The 15139-nt window shown below is 45.3% G+C and overlaps 1 protein-coding gene across 2 annotated transcripts; it reads left to right on the plus strand.

Moving 5' to 3' along the window:
* Window positions 1-448: 448 nt before the first annotated feature.
* LOC131476008 (NACHT, LRR and PYD domains-containing protein 12-like) lies at window positions 449-10891 on the plus strand. Of its 2 annotated transcripts, XM_058654438.1 has the most exons (10): window positions 449-716; window positions 1356-1653; window positions 1738-1815; window positions 2479-4345; window positions 4457-4630; window positions 5242-5415; window positions 5974-6147; window positions 6417-6590; window positions 6692-6738; window positions 7894-10891. In XM_058654438.1, the coding sequence occupies exons 2-10, from the start codon at window positions 1374-1376 to the stop codon at window positions 8508-8510; spliced, it is 3585 nt and encodes a 1194-aa protein (XP_058510421.1). In that variant the 5' UTR covers window positions 449-716; window positions 1356-1373; the 3' UTR covers window positions 8511-10891. The 2 variants fall into 2 exon arrangements, with proteins under 2 accessions (XP_058510421.1, XP_058510422.1); XM_058654439.1 differs by lacking the exon at window positions 449-716 and having other exon boundaries at window positions 1112-1653.
* The last annotated feature ends 4248 nt before the right edge of the window (window positions 10892-15139 follow it).

The raw sequence follows: 15139 nt of genomic DNA on the forward strand, positions 1-15139 counted from the left end.
CATCCCCCAACATCTGGTGCTTCTACATAACGGTTATGTTCGGGCTGACAATATTGGTCCCATGGTTTCAAGCCCATGCCCACTCTCCAGGCTACCTTGGTCACCATGGAAACCCTCTTGGGACCAATATTGTCAGCCCAAATAATACCCTTCTATAGCGCACATGGACGTGCTTGGCTGGGATATTACTAACTCGTTAATGTTATTTCCCTGGGCATTAACTTCCGGGGTAAGTCAGTAGTGGATGGGGGCAGGATGTGCCAGGTATGTGAAGCAGGTATGTCTCTTATGGACATATCCCCCCCTAGTGGACAAAGAGTATAACTTGATGTGTCCTTTTGGACTTTAGGGAGTGTTATTGCCTGACTGCTAATAAAACAACAACTGAATTCTTATGGTTATAAAGGTTCAGCATTGATCAAAATGCAGGGCCGGTCCAAGCCTTTATGTGGCCCTAAGATTAATTTGATTTGAGGGCCCTAAGCAGCAGAAATCTGAGTGCCAGTCATACTGAGCACACCGGGACTGCAGCGCCATTGTGCCTGCGAGTCTGGACTCAGGAAGTAACGTCTTCCTGGATACTTTGTCCTCACCTCAGACTCTTCACAGATCACTCGAACACCAGGAGAGACGCGTCGTGGAGCTGACAGCAGCATTAAGGCAAATGGATCCAGGCTGACAAGACTATCGAAGCTATAGGAATCTCATTTAGATGAGTGAGTTCTCCATGTTTGTTCTTACAAACACTTCTTCTCTCTGCTACTATGTTCAAGGAGGAGTGTGAGTGATTTGTGCTGGGACTGTGGGTGCAGATTCAAGCCTATGTGAGGAGAGTTTGCACGTGACTGTCATTAGAAACATGTTGAAGCATGTGGTCAAATCAGAATCACAATCCTTTATTATCTCCTGCGGGGAAATTGGTTGCATTACATTTGCTCCTTTAGAATTAAAATAGGACTCAGGAAAGAAAATAAGGAATATGATGACGAAAAGCAGATAATGTCTGTGTAATAAAATGTGTGCTTACTAAGTGATTTGATTTAAGTTCCATGGCAATAATGTGTGAATGTAAAGTATGTACAGAAAAACAAGAGTTCTGCATTTTGGAGTCTGCAGGTATTGCATCATGTGCGCTTTCTTACTTCATGCTGATATGATGTAATACTTTATGTCTAATACGTCTTTTTTTACCACACACATCAGGAGTTGCCAGAAAAAAAAGTAGACAGAATAAAATAGGCATCATTCCCCAAATAATAGATACATAGACAGCAGAATGTTGAGCGTGTGTGATATATGAAGAAAAACACACTGTTTAATGAGACACTTTCCCCTTGCTTTTGTTCTTGTGGCAGTAAAATGTCCTAGAACAAATGATGGCGTCAGTTACAGAGCTGCTCCTGGAAATGCTGGAGGATCTAGTAGATGAAGAGCTAAAAATGTTCAAGTGGTTCCTGCAGCAGGATAAAATCCTGGAGGGCCTTTCGGCCATTCCAAAGAGCCATCTACAAACGGCAGACAGGATGGACACTGTGGACCTCATAGTGCAAACATACAGTGAACAGTCTGTGGAGGCAACCAGGCAAGTGTTGATGAAGATGGACAGGAATGATCTGGTGCAGAGGTTGGCCAACATCGGCTCAGGACCCAGACGTAAGAAAGAACGTTTTTATTTTGTACCAAATAAAAGTTCTGAGGACTTTGATCATTTACCTCTCAATGTGAATGATGTTATAGAGATTTCAGAAAGCAGCACCGCAACCAGACAACATGACGTATCCCTTCCACTTCCTCCCAACATTAGTCAGACTGAAGGTGAGCCTACTCTCAATTTCTCTCCTTAGCTGTAAGCTTGATTAACTTGAGCTTGATAGACCCACGCTCCAACACAGACAAGCCAGTCACAGCAGGTACCAGCCTAACAATACACTCGGGGCAGTCTGAACTAAGTATTGGTGATGATGGTCAGGTGGAAGCGTGGGTGAACCCAACTGAGTCTGACGGTGATTTAGTTTCACTCTGCAAAGGACGCTGTTTCTGGCTAACTTACAAAACCTACAAAAGGGAACCAATCACAAACTAGTTGTTAGCTTAACACGATGACGACAGAGATGTGACGTCAAGCAGCTTTTGTATACATCCAACATGGCGGCCACCGGAAAGCAGCTGTCTTTCATTTCAGCCGTTGCTTCTATTTGAAGTGACGTGTATTTGTACTTGCAGAGATGGAAATGTTCCAGTTTCAAGGTTCATGAACCTTGGATTCACAAATTCCCAGCCGACATGTCTCTGTGGACTCCATTAGGTTTATATTAGGGCTCACAATATGGGTCCAAATGAGTTTGCCCATGGTTTCCATGGTGGGTACATGGGTGGGTTTGAGCTATCCTAACATTCAAGCTAATGGGAACCAACACAATATGAAATATGATGTTCTTTTTTAGAACATAAAGGTTGATAGTTGTTGTCTCTTTATAGATGTCCTGCAGCCAGAGCGTAAACCCCCCAAACCCATTGTGTCATACCAGCACATGCTCCAATCACACCTTCAAAACAGATTTATGTGTGCACAGGAAGGATGGACACAAAGGATGGATAAAAAACTGTTAGACGACGTCTACATAGACCTGTACGTCACATATGGGAGCGTTGTGAACATCAACACGCAGCATGAGGTGCGGCAAATTGAGATGGCATTAAGAGAACCAGAGCAAACAGAGGAACCGGTCCAAATCAGCGATATCTTCAAACACCCATCTGGAAAAAACACACCTGTAAGAACAGTGTTGACCAACGGAATAGCAGGAATTGGCAAAACATTCCTTGTATATAAGTTCATTCTGGACTGGGCGGAGGGAAGATCAAATCAAGATGTGCACCTCATATTCCCCTTCACCTTCCGCCAGCTGAATTTATTGAAGGGGGAGAGGTTTTGCTTTGCTGAACTTATTCATGAATGCATCAGGGAAACCAAGGACATTACGGAGGAAGATCTTAATGGAATCTTCACAACGCTGCAGGCTTCAGGAAACACCAACTACAACAAGAGTAAATTCAAACTACTGTTCGTACTTGATGGTTTGGATGAAAGTCACCTTCAGCTAGACTTCATGAATGACAAAAATCCTTCTATCGACGTGACACAGGCGGTCAGCGTAGAAGTTCTACTGACAGGCCTCATCAAGGGTGAACTGCTTCCTTCTGCTCGCATTTGGATTACCTCACGACCAGCAGCAGCCAGTCAGATCCCTCTTGACTTGGTTGACATCATGACAGAGGTGAGAGGATTCAGTGATCCGCAGAAGGAGGAGTACTTCAACAAGAGATTCCACAATGAGGAGCTCGGTGGAAGAATCGTCTCCCACATCAAAGCATCACGGAGCCTCCACATAATGTGCCACATCCCAGTCTTCTGCTGGATCACTGCTACAGTTCTGGGGGAGATGTTGAAAACCAGTGTTAGAGGAGAGCTGCCCAAGACCCTGACTGAGTTGTATGTGGTGTTCTTAGTGTTTCAGATTAGACAGACAAAGGAGAAGTATGGCACGGAGGAGAGCGTCCAGTACATCCAATCACTCTCAAAACTGGCTTTCCGACAGATGGAAAAGGGGAACCTCATCTTTTATGAAAAAGATCTCAAAGAGAGTGACCTTGATTTTGACAAAGCCTCGGTGTACTCAGGAGTGTTCACGCAGATCTTTAAAAGAGAACACCGGTGGAGGAAGGACAGGGAGGAGGACAAGATGTTCAGCTTTGTCCATCTGAGTATTCAGGAGTTTTTGGCCGCGGTCTACGTGGTGCAGTCATATATTAATAGAAACAAAAATGTAATGTTGCAACTACTCAAGGTCCAGAGCATGCAGAGGATTTTTAGCAAACCGTCAATAGCTTCGATCCAAAGAATGGCAGTGGACAAGGCCTTGGACAGTCCAGATGGACACCTGGACTTATTCCTGCGCTTCCTTCTGGGTCTCTTCATGGAGGCAAATCAAAAAAGGCTTCAAGCGCTGTTCAAACAGACAATTATCACCTCAGAAGCCAATCAAGAAACAGTGCAATACATTAAGGAAAAGATCCGGGAGAATCCATCTCCAGAGAGATGCATCAACCTGTTTCACTGTCTGAATGAGCTGAATGACCACTCTTTAGTGGAGGAGGTCCAACAGTATCTGAGTTCAGGAAGTCTGTCCAGTAAAAATCTGTCTCCTGCTCAGTGGTCAGCTTTGGTCTTCATCCTGCTGTCATCAGAGAAAGACATAGACGTGTTTGACCTCAGGAAGTACACAGCTACAGAGGGAGGTCTCCTCAAGCTGCTTCCTGTGGTCGGGAACTCCACTGTTTTCTTGTAGGTATAATTACAAAACATCTTATTAGTCTTAGGTTGGTCTTTCTCCAATACACCATCACAACTGATCATCTCTCTGCTGACAGTTGTGGATTATGTTGTATTTTTCAGTCTGAGTGGCTGCAACCTGTCAGAGAAGAGCTGTGAAGCTCTGGCTTCAGTTCTCAGCTCCCAGTCCTCTCGTCTGAGAGAGCTGGACCTGAGTAACAACGATCTGCAGGACTCAGGAGTGAAGCTGATCTCAGTGGGACTGGAGAGTCCTCACTGTAGACTGGAAACCCTCAGGTCAGCTCACTTCACGTTAACAACAATGTATAAATCAATGTTTGTGCCATATTTTCCATATTCTTCTTCCTTCGATCTGTTTCCATCTCGTCCTCTTTGCCCCCTTGTGTCCTCTTTTGTTACACCAACTGTCCTCACGTCCTCCTTCACAGAATCCATGAACCTTCTCTTTGGTCTTCCTCTTTTCCTCCATCTTCAAGCATGAGTAGCTGATCCCACATTGTATTTCTCTCCAACAAACAAACATACCTGCAGCATGCACAGTTGATGCATACAGTCCACATGGTTTACACATAGGTCCAGATACTGTATGTGGAATTTACTTATTGACCTTAAGTCTCATATTTGGCCCCAGATTTATATTTATAAGGATTTTATGGCTCAGCGATAGAGCGAGTCTTCTTTTAACTGGAAGGTTATAGATTCATGCTGATGTTGCTGTGTCTGCAGCTTATGAATGGAATGATGCACTGCACATAGATGTACTGTTTGAGTGAAAGGTTGTGAATGGGTGAATGGCAGCTTTTAAAGCAGCTTTCAGTGGTTATAAAGACAAAGGAAATGCTACATAAATACAAACCATTAACCATATTTGATCATTTCCTGTGAAGGCTGAGTGGCTGTAAACTGTCGTGGAGAAGCGTTGAGGCCCTGTCCTCAGCCCTCAGCTCACCGTCCACCCGTGTGAGGAACCTGGACTTCAGCAACAATGACCTGCAGGACGCAGGAGTGAAGCTGCTGTCTGCTGCGCTGACGAGCCGCTGCTGTCAACTGGAAATGCTCAGGTTAGCATCGAGGTTTCTGCAAAGTTTATTATGGAATCACTGAGACAAGACTGAGGAAAAAAGATACTGATCAAAATCATTAGATCAGACATCTGAAAACAGATCATATAAAAAAGTCCATCATGCTTCATGCTTCATGCTTCTCCTTCAAGAGAGCAAAAATATAAGTTACACAACAGAAACATTATCTTCTGGAACTGGCTCATTATTAAGTAAAGCAACAGCTCAAAGATCGTCGTGATATCACCATCAGACACTGATCATTAATTCATCATTTGATTGACATCTGATGGGTTACATCACTAGTGTTATCCCAACACTATGAGCAAATCCAATTTGTGTGTTTCCCTCTGTAAAGTGTAATTGTTTTTAACTGTGTGTGTGTGTGTGTGTGTGTGTGTGTTCTTTCTGTTACAACATGCACGACAGAGCAAGGCAAAAGTGGTCAGATTGGGATTACATGTGCATTGTGTGCCATTTAGCGAGTAAATGATGATCTATAGATCTTTATTGTAATATTAATACATTTTTGTCCACTTTCCTCACAAAATAATTCAGGTTGGATGTCTGTAACCTGTCAGAGAGGAGCTGTGAAGACCTGGCTTCAGTTCTCAGCTCCCACTCCTCTGGTCTGAGGGAGCTGGACCTGAGTAACAATGACCTGCAGGACTCAGGAGTGAAGCTGATCTCAGTGGGATTGAAGAGTCCTCACTGTGGACTGGAAAGTCTCAGGTCAGAAAACCTCTCTGTGTATGCAGTTTGATTTCAGGGTGTACATCTACATCTGAACAAACTACATCAGTTTTAATCCGACTTTTGTCTGAATTGAATTGAATCAATTTACTGCCTGAGGGTGTTGTGATAGGCTGCTGTCCTGTCCGGAGTGTGCCCTGCCTCTCACCCCAGGCCAGCTGAGACTGACCTCAGCTCCAACCAGTGCTCCTCAAAGAATAAATGCTCTCATACTCGGTCTGTGTGTGTGTGTGTGTGTGTGTGTGTAGGTTATCAGGTTGCCTAGTGACAGAAGAAGGCTGTGCCTCTCTGGCCTTCGCTCTCAGCTCCAACCCTTCTCATCTGAAAGATCTGGACCTGAGCTACAATCACCCAGGAGCCTCAGGAGTGACACTGCTCTCTGCTGGACTCATGGACCCACAGTGGAGACTGAACACTCTCCGGTATGGAGGCTGCACATTTTCTTTTCCCTGACGATGTCTGACATGTGATGTGACCTTAAACATGCTGGTTTACGACAGACATTGCTCTTTTTATTTTTTAGAGTGGATCCCAGCGGCATCCACTGGTTGAAACCTGGTCTGAAGAAGTGTAAGTGTGTGTTTTCCTCACAATTATAGCAGGAGGGGCACGACATAGGAAACACACTTTAACATTTATCCAGAAAATGTCTTCTTAGGTTTACAGAACAAACTTCTTGAGATTTGACAGTTTTAAAAAGTGACACTTATTGGACAACAACAGCTCTTGTCCACTCATGTGTATTATGCTTTATCTTCTATTTTCCTCTAAATAGGAACAAAGTTCTTGAGTTGTATGTCTCGAGACCACTTCTATGAGGTCTCGGTCTTGTCACAGCCTTGGCGGTCTTGGTCTCGATACCCTTGGGTCTTGGTATTGTCTTGGTTTCGGTTTAAGTGGTCTTAACTACAAGTCTAGTGCCGTCACAAGAAGAGACGTCCGACACAAAAATCAAGTCGAACAGTGCCGAACTGTAGATCAGTTAAAAATACTGGTGTGTTTAGTGACAGAGGTGTCTGGTGTGTTTAGTGACTGGTGTGTTTAGTGACAGAGGAGTCTGGTGTGTTCAGTGACAGCACTGCTGACCGTGAGTGGCAGCACAGACCCCGTCTGACACTTGCTCCAATCACACATATATTTTTAATCGGTGTTGTTTGACTAAATAAATGGGATGGTTGACTTTTAAATAACATCTGCATATCCCCGTTGTGTTGACTTAACATTAGGCCTAATCCATTTCAGGGAAGTTGATATCATGATACAGTGTAATTTGGCCACAACAATTGGACATGATGCAATTTCAAGTTTCTAATTGTGTATATTCAATTTGATGTTACAATTCCATGAAGTCTGATGTAGATGATTTCCATATTTCCCACTCTTTAGACAGTTGTTGGAGGTGTTAACTGTTTTGTCAGATGACTTTGGGAGCAGTCAGGAGCAGGAACAATAATACCTTCTAATATATGTACTGAATGTAAACTACAACTGAAGCCCAGTCTGCTGTTGTTCTTCAATTCATGCAAGTTGTCGTGTAACTTCAACACTAGTCGGTTTTTTTCCCCTGTGTCGGTCTTGTCTCGACTTGGTCTGTCTTGGTCTTGGTTTAGGCGGTCTTGACTACAAGTCAAGTTCTGATTCATTGAGATGAGTCTTATGTTTGTTCTGACTGAGTTTCTGTGCACCAGTACCTGCATCTAAACAGTTTGTGGTTCCCTCTGTCAGATGCATGTGAAATCACCTTGGACCCAAACACAGCAAACGAATACCTCTCGCTGTCTGAGGACAATAAGACGGTGACACTGGTGAGGGAGAGGCAGCCGTATCCCGATCACCCACAGAGATTCCATCACTGGAAGCAGCTGCTGTGCACCAACAGTCTGACTGACCGCTGTTACTGGGAGGTAGAGAGGAAAGGGTGGGTGTCCGTGGGAGTGGCTTACAGAGGAATCAGTAGAAGAGGCGCTGACTGCTGCCTTGGGCTTAATGAGAGTTCTTGGAGCATGTTCTGCTCTCCAAAGCACAACTACTCTGCCTTCACCGGTGGAAGAATGCAAGGGTGTGTGCGCACCCCTGTCCCGACATCTGACAGAGTGTCAGTGTATGTGGACTGGCCTGCCGGGACCGTGTCCTTCTACAGACTCTCCTCTGACAAATGGATCCATCTCCACACCTTTCACAGCACATTCACCGAACCTCTCTGCCCTGCATTTGGTTTTGAGCATCTGATCAGGTTTGACTCCACAGTGTCTCTGTGTCAGATGAAGGAAGGAGAGTCGCCTACAACGGACCAACACTGCTCCTCAAGCCAAGTTCACGCAACAAGACTTTCAGAGTTGTAGGACTGTTGTGTTTTTCACACTACATGGGTAGGGTAGGGCAAACCAGTTAAACCAGTTCTTTAACAGGTTTGATCACCCCATCCCATTCACACATCTGAATGCTGATGCCCTCACCCTTCACCTCACCCCCCAACTCACACAAGCCTCCACTAACACAGATGAGGACAACTCCCAACCCCCCACCACACCACCCACGATCACGGCAGCTCAGGTTTATGGAGAGCTGAGGAGGCTGCGTCCTAACAAAGCTGCAGGTCCAGATGGAGTGTCACCTCGACTGCTGAAGGCCTGCGCGCGGGAACTGGGTCACCCCCTTCAGCACATCTTCAACCTGAGCCTGGGACTGGGGAAGGTTCCCCAGCAGTGGAAGACATCGTGCATCATCCCAGTCCCAAAGAAACCCCATTCTGGAGAGATGAACGACTACAGACCTGTGGCCCTGACGTCGCACGTGATGAAGACCATGGAACGACTGGTGCTTCATCACCTCAGGCCACAGACCTGCCATGCCCTTGACCCCCTACAGTTTGCTTACCGGGAAAAGGTGGGAGTGGAAGATGCCATCATCTTCCTGCAACATCGATCTCTCTCTCACCTGGACAGAGGCAGCGGTGCTGTGAAAATTACATTCTTGGATTTCTCCAGCGCCTTCAACACCATTCAGCCTCTGCTCCTGAGGGACAAGCTGTCTGGGATGGGAGTGGGTTCACACCTAGTTGCCTGGATAAGTGACTACCTGACCGGCCGACCCCAGTATGTGAGACTGGGGGAATGCAGGTCTGACATGGTGGTCAGCAACACGGGGGCGCCGCAGGGGACTGTGCTCTCTCCTGTCTTGTTTACCCTGTACACGTCTGACTTTCAGCACAACTCAGAGCTCTGCCATGTGCAGAAATTTGCGGACGACACAGCCATTGTTGGCTGTATCAGGAGCGGAAACGAGGATGAGTACAGGGAGCTCATCCAGGACTTCGTCAAATGGTGTGACAACAATCATCTGCTCCTAAACACACCAAGACCAGGGAGATGGTTGTGGATTTCCGGAGATCCAGGGTGCACCCAGAACCAGTTCTTATCAAGGGGGACTGTGTGGAGGTGGTGCACACCTACAAATACCTGGGAGTACAGCTGGATGACAGGCTGGACTGGACCACCAACACAGATGCTCTGTGCAGGAAAGGACAGAGTCGCCTGTACTTCCTTAGAAGGCTGGCATCCTTCAACGTCTGCAGGAAGCTGTTACAGACCTTCTACCAGTCTGTGGTAGCGAGTGCCCTCCTGTACACAGTGGTGTGCTGGGGGGGCAGCCTAAAGAAGAAGGACGCTTCACGCCTGGACAAACTAATAAGGAAGGCAGGCTCTGTTGTAGGCACAGAACTGGACAGTCTGACATCGATAGCTGAGCGACGCACACTCAACAGGCTCCTGTCCATCATAGACAATCCACACCATCCACTACACAGCACCATACACAGACAGAGGAGCAGCTTCAGTGACAGACTGCTGTCAATGTCCTGCTCCACAGAAAGACTGAGGAGATCATTCCTCCCCCATGCCATCAGACTCTTCAACCTGCATCATACATGACACATACACGCAAGCACACATGTACATCTCATTGTACAACGCCTTTATATTTTTTCGTTTTTCCTTTTTATACATATGTTTCAGTTTATATTTAGACTGTACATAGACCTGCATGCCTCTTATGTTTCTATCGTGTAACATATTCTGGAGCTGCTGAACTGTGAATTTCTCTTGTGAGATGAATAAAGTATCTATCTATCTATCTATCTACATGTGATCTGGAGTCTTAGGTCCTGTTTCCACCTTGTGACACGGTTTGGTTTGCTTCAAAACAGTACATCTTTTTTTGCGTTTCCATTAGGAATAGTACCAAAATAACCAGCCCAATAGTTCCATTCTTTGGTAGCCTTCAGAGTAAAATGGTATGGTGCAGTCAGGGTGGCTCCACCCACGACAGTCAGCTGACATGGAGACAAATGCCTGCAGTCTATTCTCATACAAAGCTTGATGTCTTGTTCAGACAAACAGTCTCAAACTGAGCAGGGAATAAAAGAGCTGCTGGATGTCCTCCTGTGTTGCCTGTTGTGTCAGTCATCGCACCAGTAAGCACTATGTGGCCATTGGCACAGCCCACATTCACCTATAGTAAAAGTAGGCGGGGTGTTCTCCCAAGCCTGACCCAAACCATCCATGATGGAAACACAGCTTTTACAGTCATTGTTTGAGGAGGAGGAGCAGGGAACACCTATGCACACCCCGAGAGAACATGGCCCTTGGTCAAACCAGGACCTGAAGCGGTGGCCTTCATGCCTTTACTTCTTAAGCACATAAATATGACCATGGAGCAGGTTACCTCTCAGCATAAAACTCAGAGATGCATTTGCTGACTTGTGTTATGTTATTGCCCCAATCATCATTGTTATGGGAATTATGTACCTCATGTAATACATGAAGACAAATGTTCAATGCAACCGTTCGATGCGACCTGTGACCAGTGACCCTTTGTATTGTTAATGTAACTGTTCGATGCGACCTGTGACCAGTGACCATTTGTATTGTTTTAGGAACTGTTTGATGTGACTTGTGAATAGAGACAATGGGTCTGCGACTTAGGGCAAGGTGATAACAGACCCACAGAGGCGGGGGTCTGCACCTTATGGCAGGGTGATAGCAGACCCACAGAGGCAGGGGTCTGCACCTTATGGCAGGGTGATAGCAGACCCATTGAGACAGATAAATACCATGTGTTTCCTCCAAGAGAGGGAATCTTCACTTTGTAACTGGCCTGTGTGTTGCTTTGTGAATGCTCCTCTTGTACAAGATTAAACCCTTGTTTGGACACTGAGCTGACTCCGATCTCCTTCCTATGGATCTCAATTCTTTTGACAATCATATTTTTATGTAGTATTATTGTAGGAGAGAAGACTTCAGCTCAATAAACATCCAAAATCTTCATCAGAGAAGTGGATAACCAGTGTTGGAAATGTTACTTTAACATTTAACAAAAGTTACTTCTCCCAAAAAGTAACGCTAGCTAAGTAGCTAGCTACCGGCGCTTCCTGACATGCAGCTAGCTAACATTAAATAGCTGGCTATATGACATAGATAGATTACTGTTGCTAAATACAAATCATAGACCATGTCTATTTTTGTGCTCCCTACGTAACACAATACTTCTTCCTTTACTTTCAGTACTTGAGTAGTACATTTTAAAATAAACTACTTACAATAACATGTTGAATAGTTTAGTACTTTCTTACTTAAGTGTGGTGCTTAAAAAACACTTCAACTTCAAGTCTTGGTCTCTAGTACTTTATACATAAAACAAGCAACATGTTAGTCTGTGCATTGGGTTTTTGTTCGGTTTAAAGTTTCATAAAAACGTTTTACTTTCACATCCCAGCTGCAGAAAGGTCACAAAGTCACAAAGTCACAAAAAGAGGAACCCCCTCAAAAACTAAACTGAGGGGTAAATACTGGTTCATCTTCAAAAGGAGCTGAGAGAAAAACTGGTTTACTGCCGTTGGCGGCCAACATGACGGGCAACAGAAATTCTGGTAGTGTTGAAAGTTGCTGGTAAACCCAATGTGGGAGTGGCAGTCCCCTCCACACCTGATGCGTGGCTCCACAAATTGAAATGTGTATATTGAAAACAGCATTCATAGGTCATTCTATGCACCACATACAGTGGAGCATATAATGAAGAGTGATAGGTATGAGAAAACATATTTCCCATGATGATTATCCTGAAATAATTGATTCACATGGTTATTGCAATGACTGAAGAAAAGTGTTTTAATACCATTTATTTAAACGTGAATGGGCGTAAGCGTCTGTCTATACCTACAGTGGTCAGAAACACACACACACACACACACACACACACAATACACATCTCAGGACTGAACAACACTTTTATTCTGTACTTTCCCCATCATTTCTGTACAATAACTGACATTTTCAAGACATGGAAATGATCACTTCTGTCAGGAATCCAAGCTGAACCACAGAAGACACCTGCTGTCAAGGACGACACAACACAACCAAACAAGGATACACCATCTCTTCACTTCCACTGCAGGCTGACCAACATGATGGCAATCAGCTGCTCCTCATATAATCATTGTAGAAGGTAATAAGATAACAGGGGAACAAAAGGAATGCCCTATATTAGTAATGCGATTTGAAACTAAAGCAAGACACACCAGCGCTCACTTATCTGACCAACCTGCCTCTCTTGTTCATGACAGGAGGCGTTTCTTGTGTTTGTCTAATAACCTACACTTGAAAACCGAGATATTGTTCCCATGGGAACTCAAGTTTATGAAGTTTTTATGAAGTGGCCGCTGGCGTTTGAGTATCACACTGACATGAGCACAGACAGGGAAACGTCGTTTGATGGGACGTTTCTGATCTCTTTATAAGGAAATACAACAGATTACAAAGTAACTGACTTTAGTCCCAGATGGTTTAAACATCTCTTCACAGCCAGCACAGACGAGTGGAATGATTTTGTTGTAAAAACACCCATCACTATGTTTTCGCTTCAACCCTGATTTGAGTCTAGTCTGATACCGAGGCTCCGTTCAGAGTGTGGTGAAACAATATTACTGTATCTGTTTATTTAACGTCTTTGAGTGTTCACGGCATAAACAATACTGTCTCTATTGAAAAGTATGACTATCAGTGTACCATTTAAACCTGGGAGTAACGTCCGTCCTCAGCGACCCATTTGCACAGCACGACGTGTAGTAAGACCGTTTACATTTGGCATTAAAATGCGTCCTCGATGCGTCTCCTGTGATCACATGTGATCAGACTTGGTTTCAGGAGCTGGATGACGGTGCATCAGTCTGCATGAGTTAGTGTGAAAACACTGAGGCATGAACTAATGCGTGGTCACATTCATGAGGACGCATTAGAGACCGCCTCTACAGGGGCGTGGTCTGGTAGTGAAATCTGACGCCGAGGTGCAGCTGCGCAAGTCGAGCTTCTCAATCGCTCACACCGTGCTCCAAGCAGCGGAGAGAAAGACGACAGAGCAATGGTTTCCACGTGCATGAGGGCGGGGACTGAGAGTTGACTGAGCCAATGACACGTGCATGAGGGCAGGGACTGAGAGTTGACTGAGCCAATGACACGTGCATGAGGGCGGGGACTGAGAGTTGACTGAGCCAATGACACGTGCATGAGGGCAGGGACTGAGAGTTGACTGAGCCAATGACACGTGCATGAGGGCGGGGACTGAGAGTTGACTGAGCCAATGACACGTGCATGAGGGCGGGGACTGAGAGTGGACTGAGCCAATGACACGTGCATGAGGGCGGGGACTGAGAGTGGACTGAGCCAATGACACGTGCATGAGGGCGGGGACTGAGAGTTGACTGAGCCAATGACACGTGCATGAGGGCGGGGACTGAGAGTGGACTGAGCCAATGACACGTGCATGAGGGCGGGGACTGAGAGTTGACTGAGCCAATGACACGTGCATGAGGGCGGGGACTGAGAGTGGACTGAGCCAATGACACAATTGTAATGCAGCAGCTGGTGTTTGACCAGAGTGAGGCAGTAGAAACGCCAAATTTTAACAAGCACAATTTCAATACTTTACCCTTAACTGTGACGATTTGCACCTGGATTTGCAAAATAAAGCGACTAGATACAGAAATACACTGGTTTATATGTGGTTCAGGGGTTTAGTTACACTTTAAGCACAGATGACAAGAGTCATCATCCCAATACACGGCAAATGATCATTAACTACAGCATGACACTGGAGTAACTATATATAAAAAAAGAAATTTAAAAGGTGAATGTCGTGAAAATGACTTCCCTCTAACAGCTTCTTATCTGCTACACAGATCGACTAAAAGCAGAACTTTCTGTATAATACACAGGAGAGCTGCTAATGTCTCTGTGGCCTGGTTGTGGATGAGCTGCAGTGCAGGCTAAAATGAGGCCTGGTGGGCGTGGCTTCTCTCTGGCCACAGGAGTCAAGGCACATGACTCAAACAAAGCCTTCGCTAATGTTACGTGTTCTCCTGACAGTGCTCATTGCGAAAGGTCCGTCGTTCCTTCCTCCTCTCTGGATTTTGGAGAACTGTTGATGTGATGAACACGTATCTGTCACCGCTCCAGTCATCAAGGCTGAGGTCCCAGTCACGTCGGCCAAACCTGCTTCTGGTTCAAAGTGAGCTCCTGGATTTCTCTTCATCTAGATCTGTGTAGCACTTTTCACCAACAAATTTGGAAAGTGGTACTTTCCATTACTTTCCATTTGTGGACAGAACTCAGATTTTCCGAGATCATTTCCTTGAACTCTGATTTCCAACTCGGAAACTGTGAGCAACTTCACCAAGGGCGACGCTGCTACTGTGCTACTTTCACCGCTAACAGCGCTTCAGCCACATCTGTCTTACAGTAAATCAGTCGTACACGAGTAGTTTAATTTCATCCGTTGACATGTTGCTACGCTGTTAGTGTGTGGATAATATAATGTAGACTGCTGTTAGCGACCGGTTTAGCCAAAAAGGGCTAGCCCGAGATACGTTTGCATTTCCGACTTCTCAACAGGAACGTGTGTGGGGGCGGGGACGTGAAAC

The sequence above is a fragment of the Solea solea genome, chromosome 16 (assembly GCF_958295425.1).
Source record: "Solea solea chromosome 16, fSolSol10.1, whole genome shotgun sequence".
In the NCBI taxonomy this organism is placed as follows: domain Eukaryota; kingdom Metazoa; phylum Chordata; class Actinopteri; order Pleuronectiformes; family Soleidae; genus Solea; species Solea solea.

Coding starts and splice junctions, on each gene's coding strand:
- LOC131476008 (XM_058654438.1), top strand. CDS start 1,374: ATGATGGCGTCAGTTACAGAGCTGCTCCTGGAAATGCTGGAGGATCTA. Junction 1,654..1,737: donor CATCGGCTCAGGACCCAGAC/GTAAGAAAGAAC, acceptor ATGATGTTATAG/AGATTTCAGAAAGCAGCACC. Junction 6,148..6,416: donor TGTGGACTGGAAAGTCTCAG/GTCAGAAAACCT, acceptor GTGTGTGTGTAG/GTTATCAGGTTGCCTAGTGA.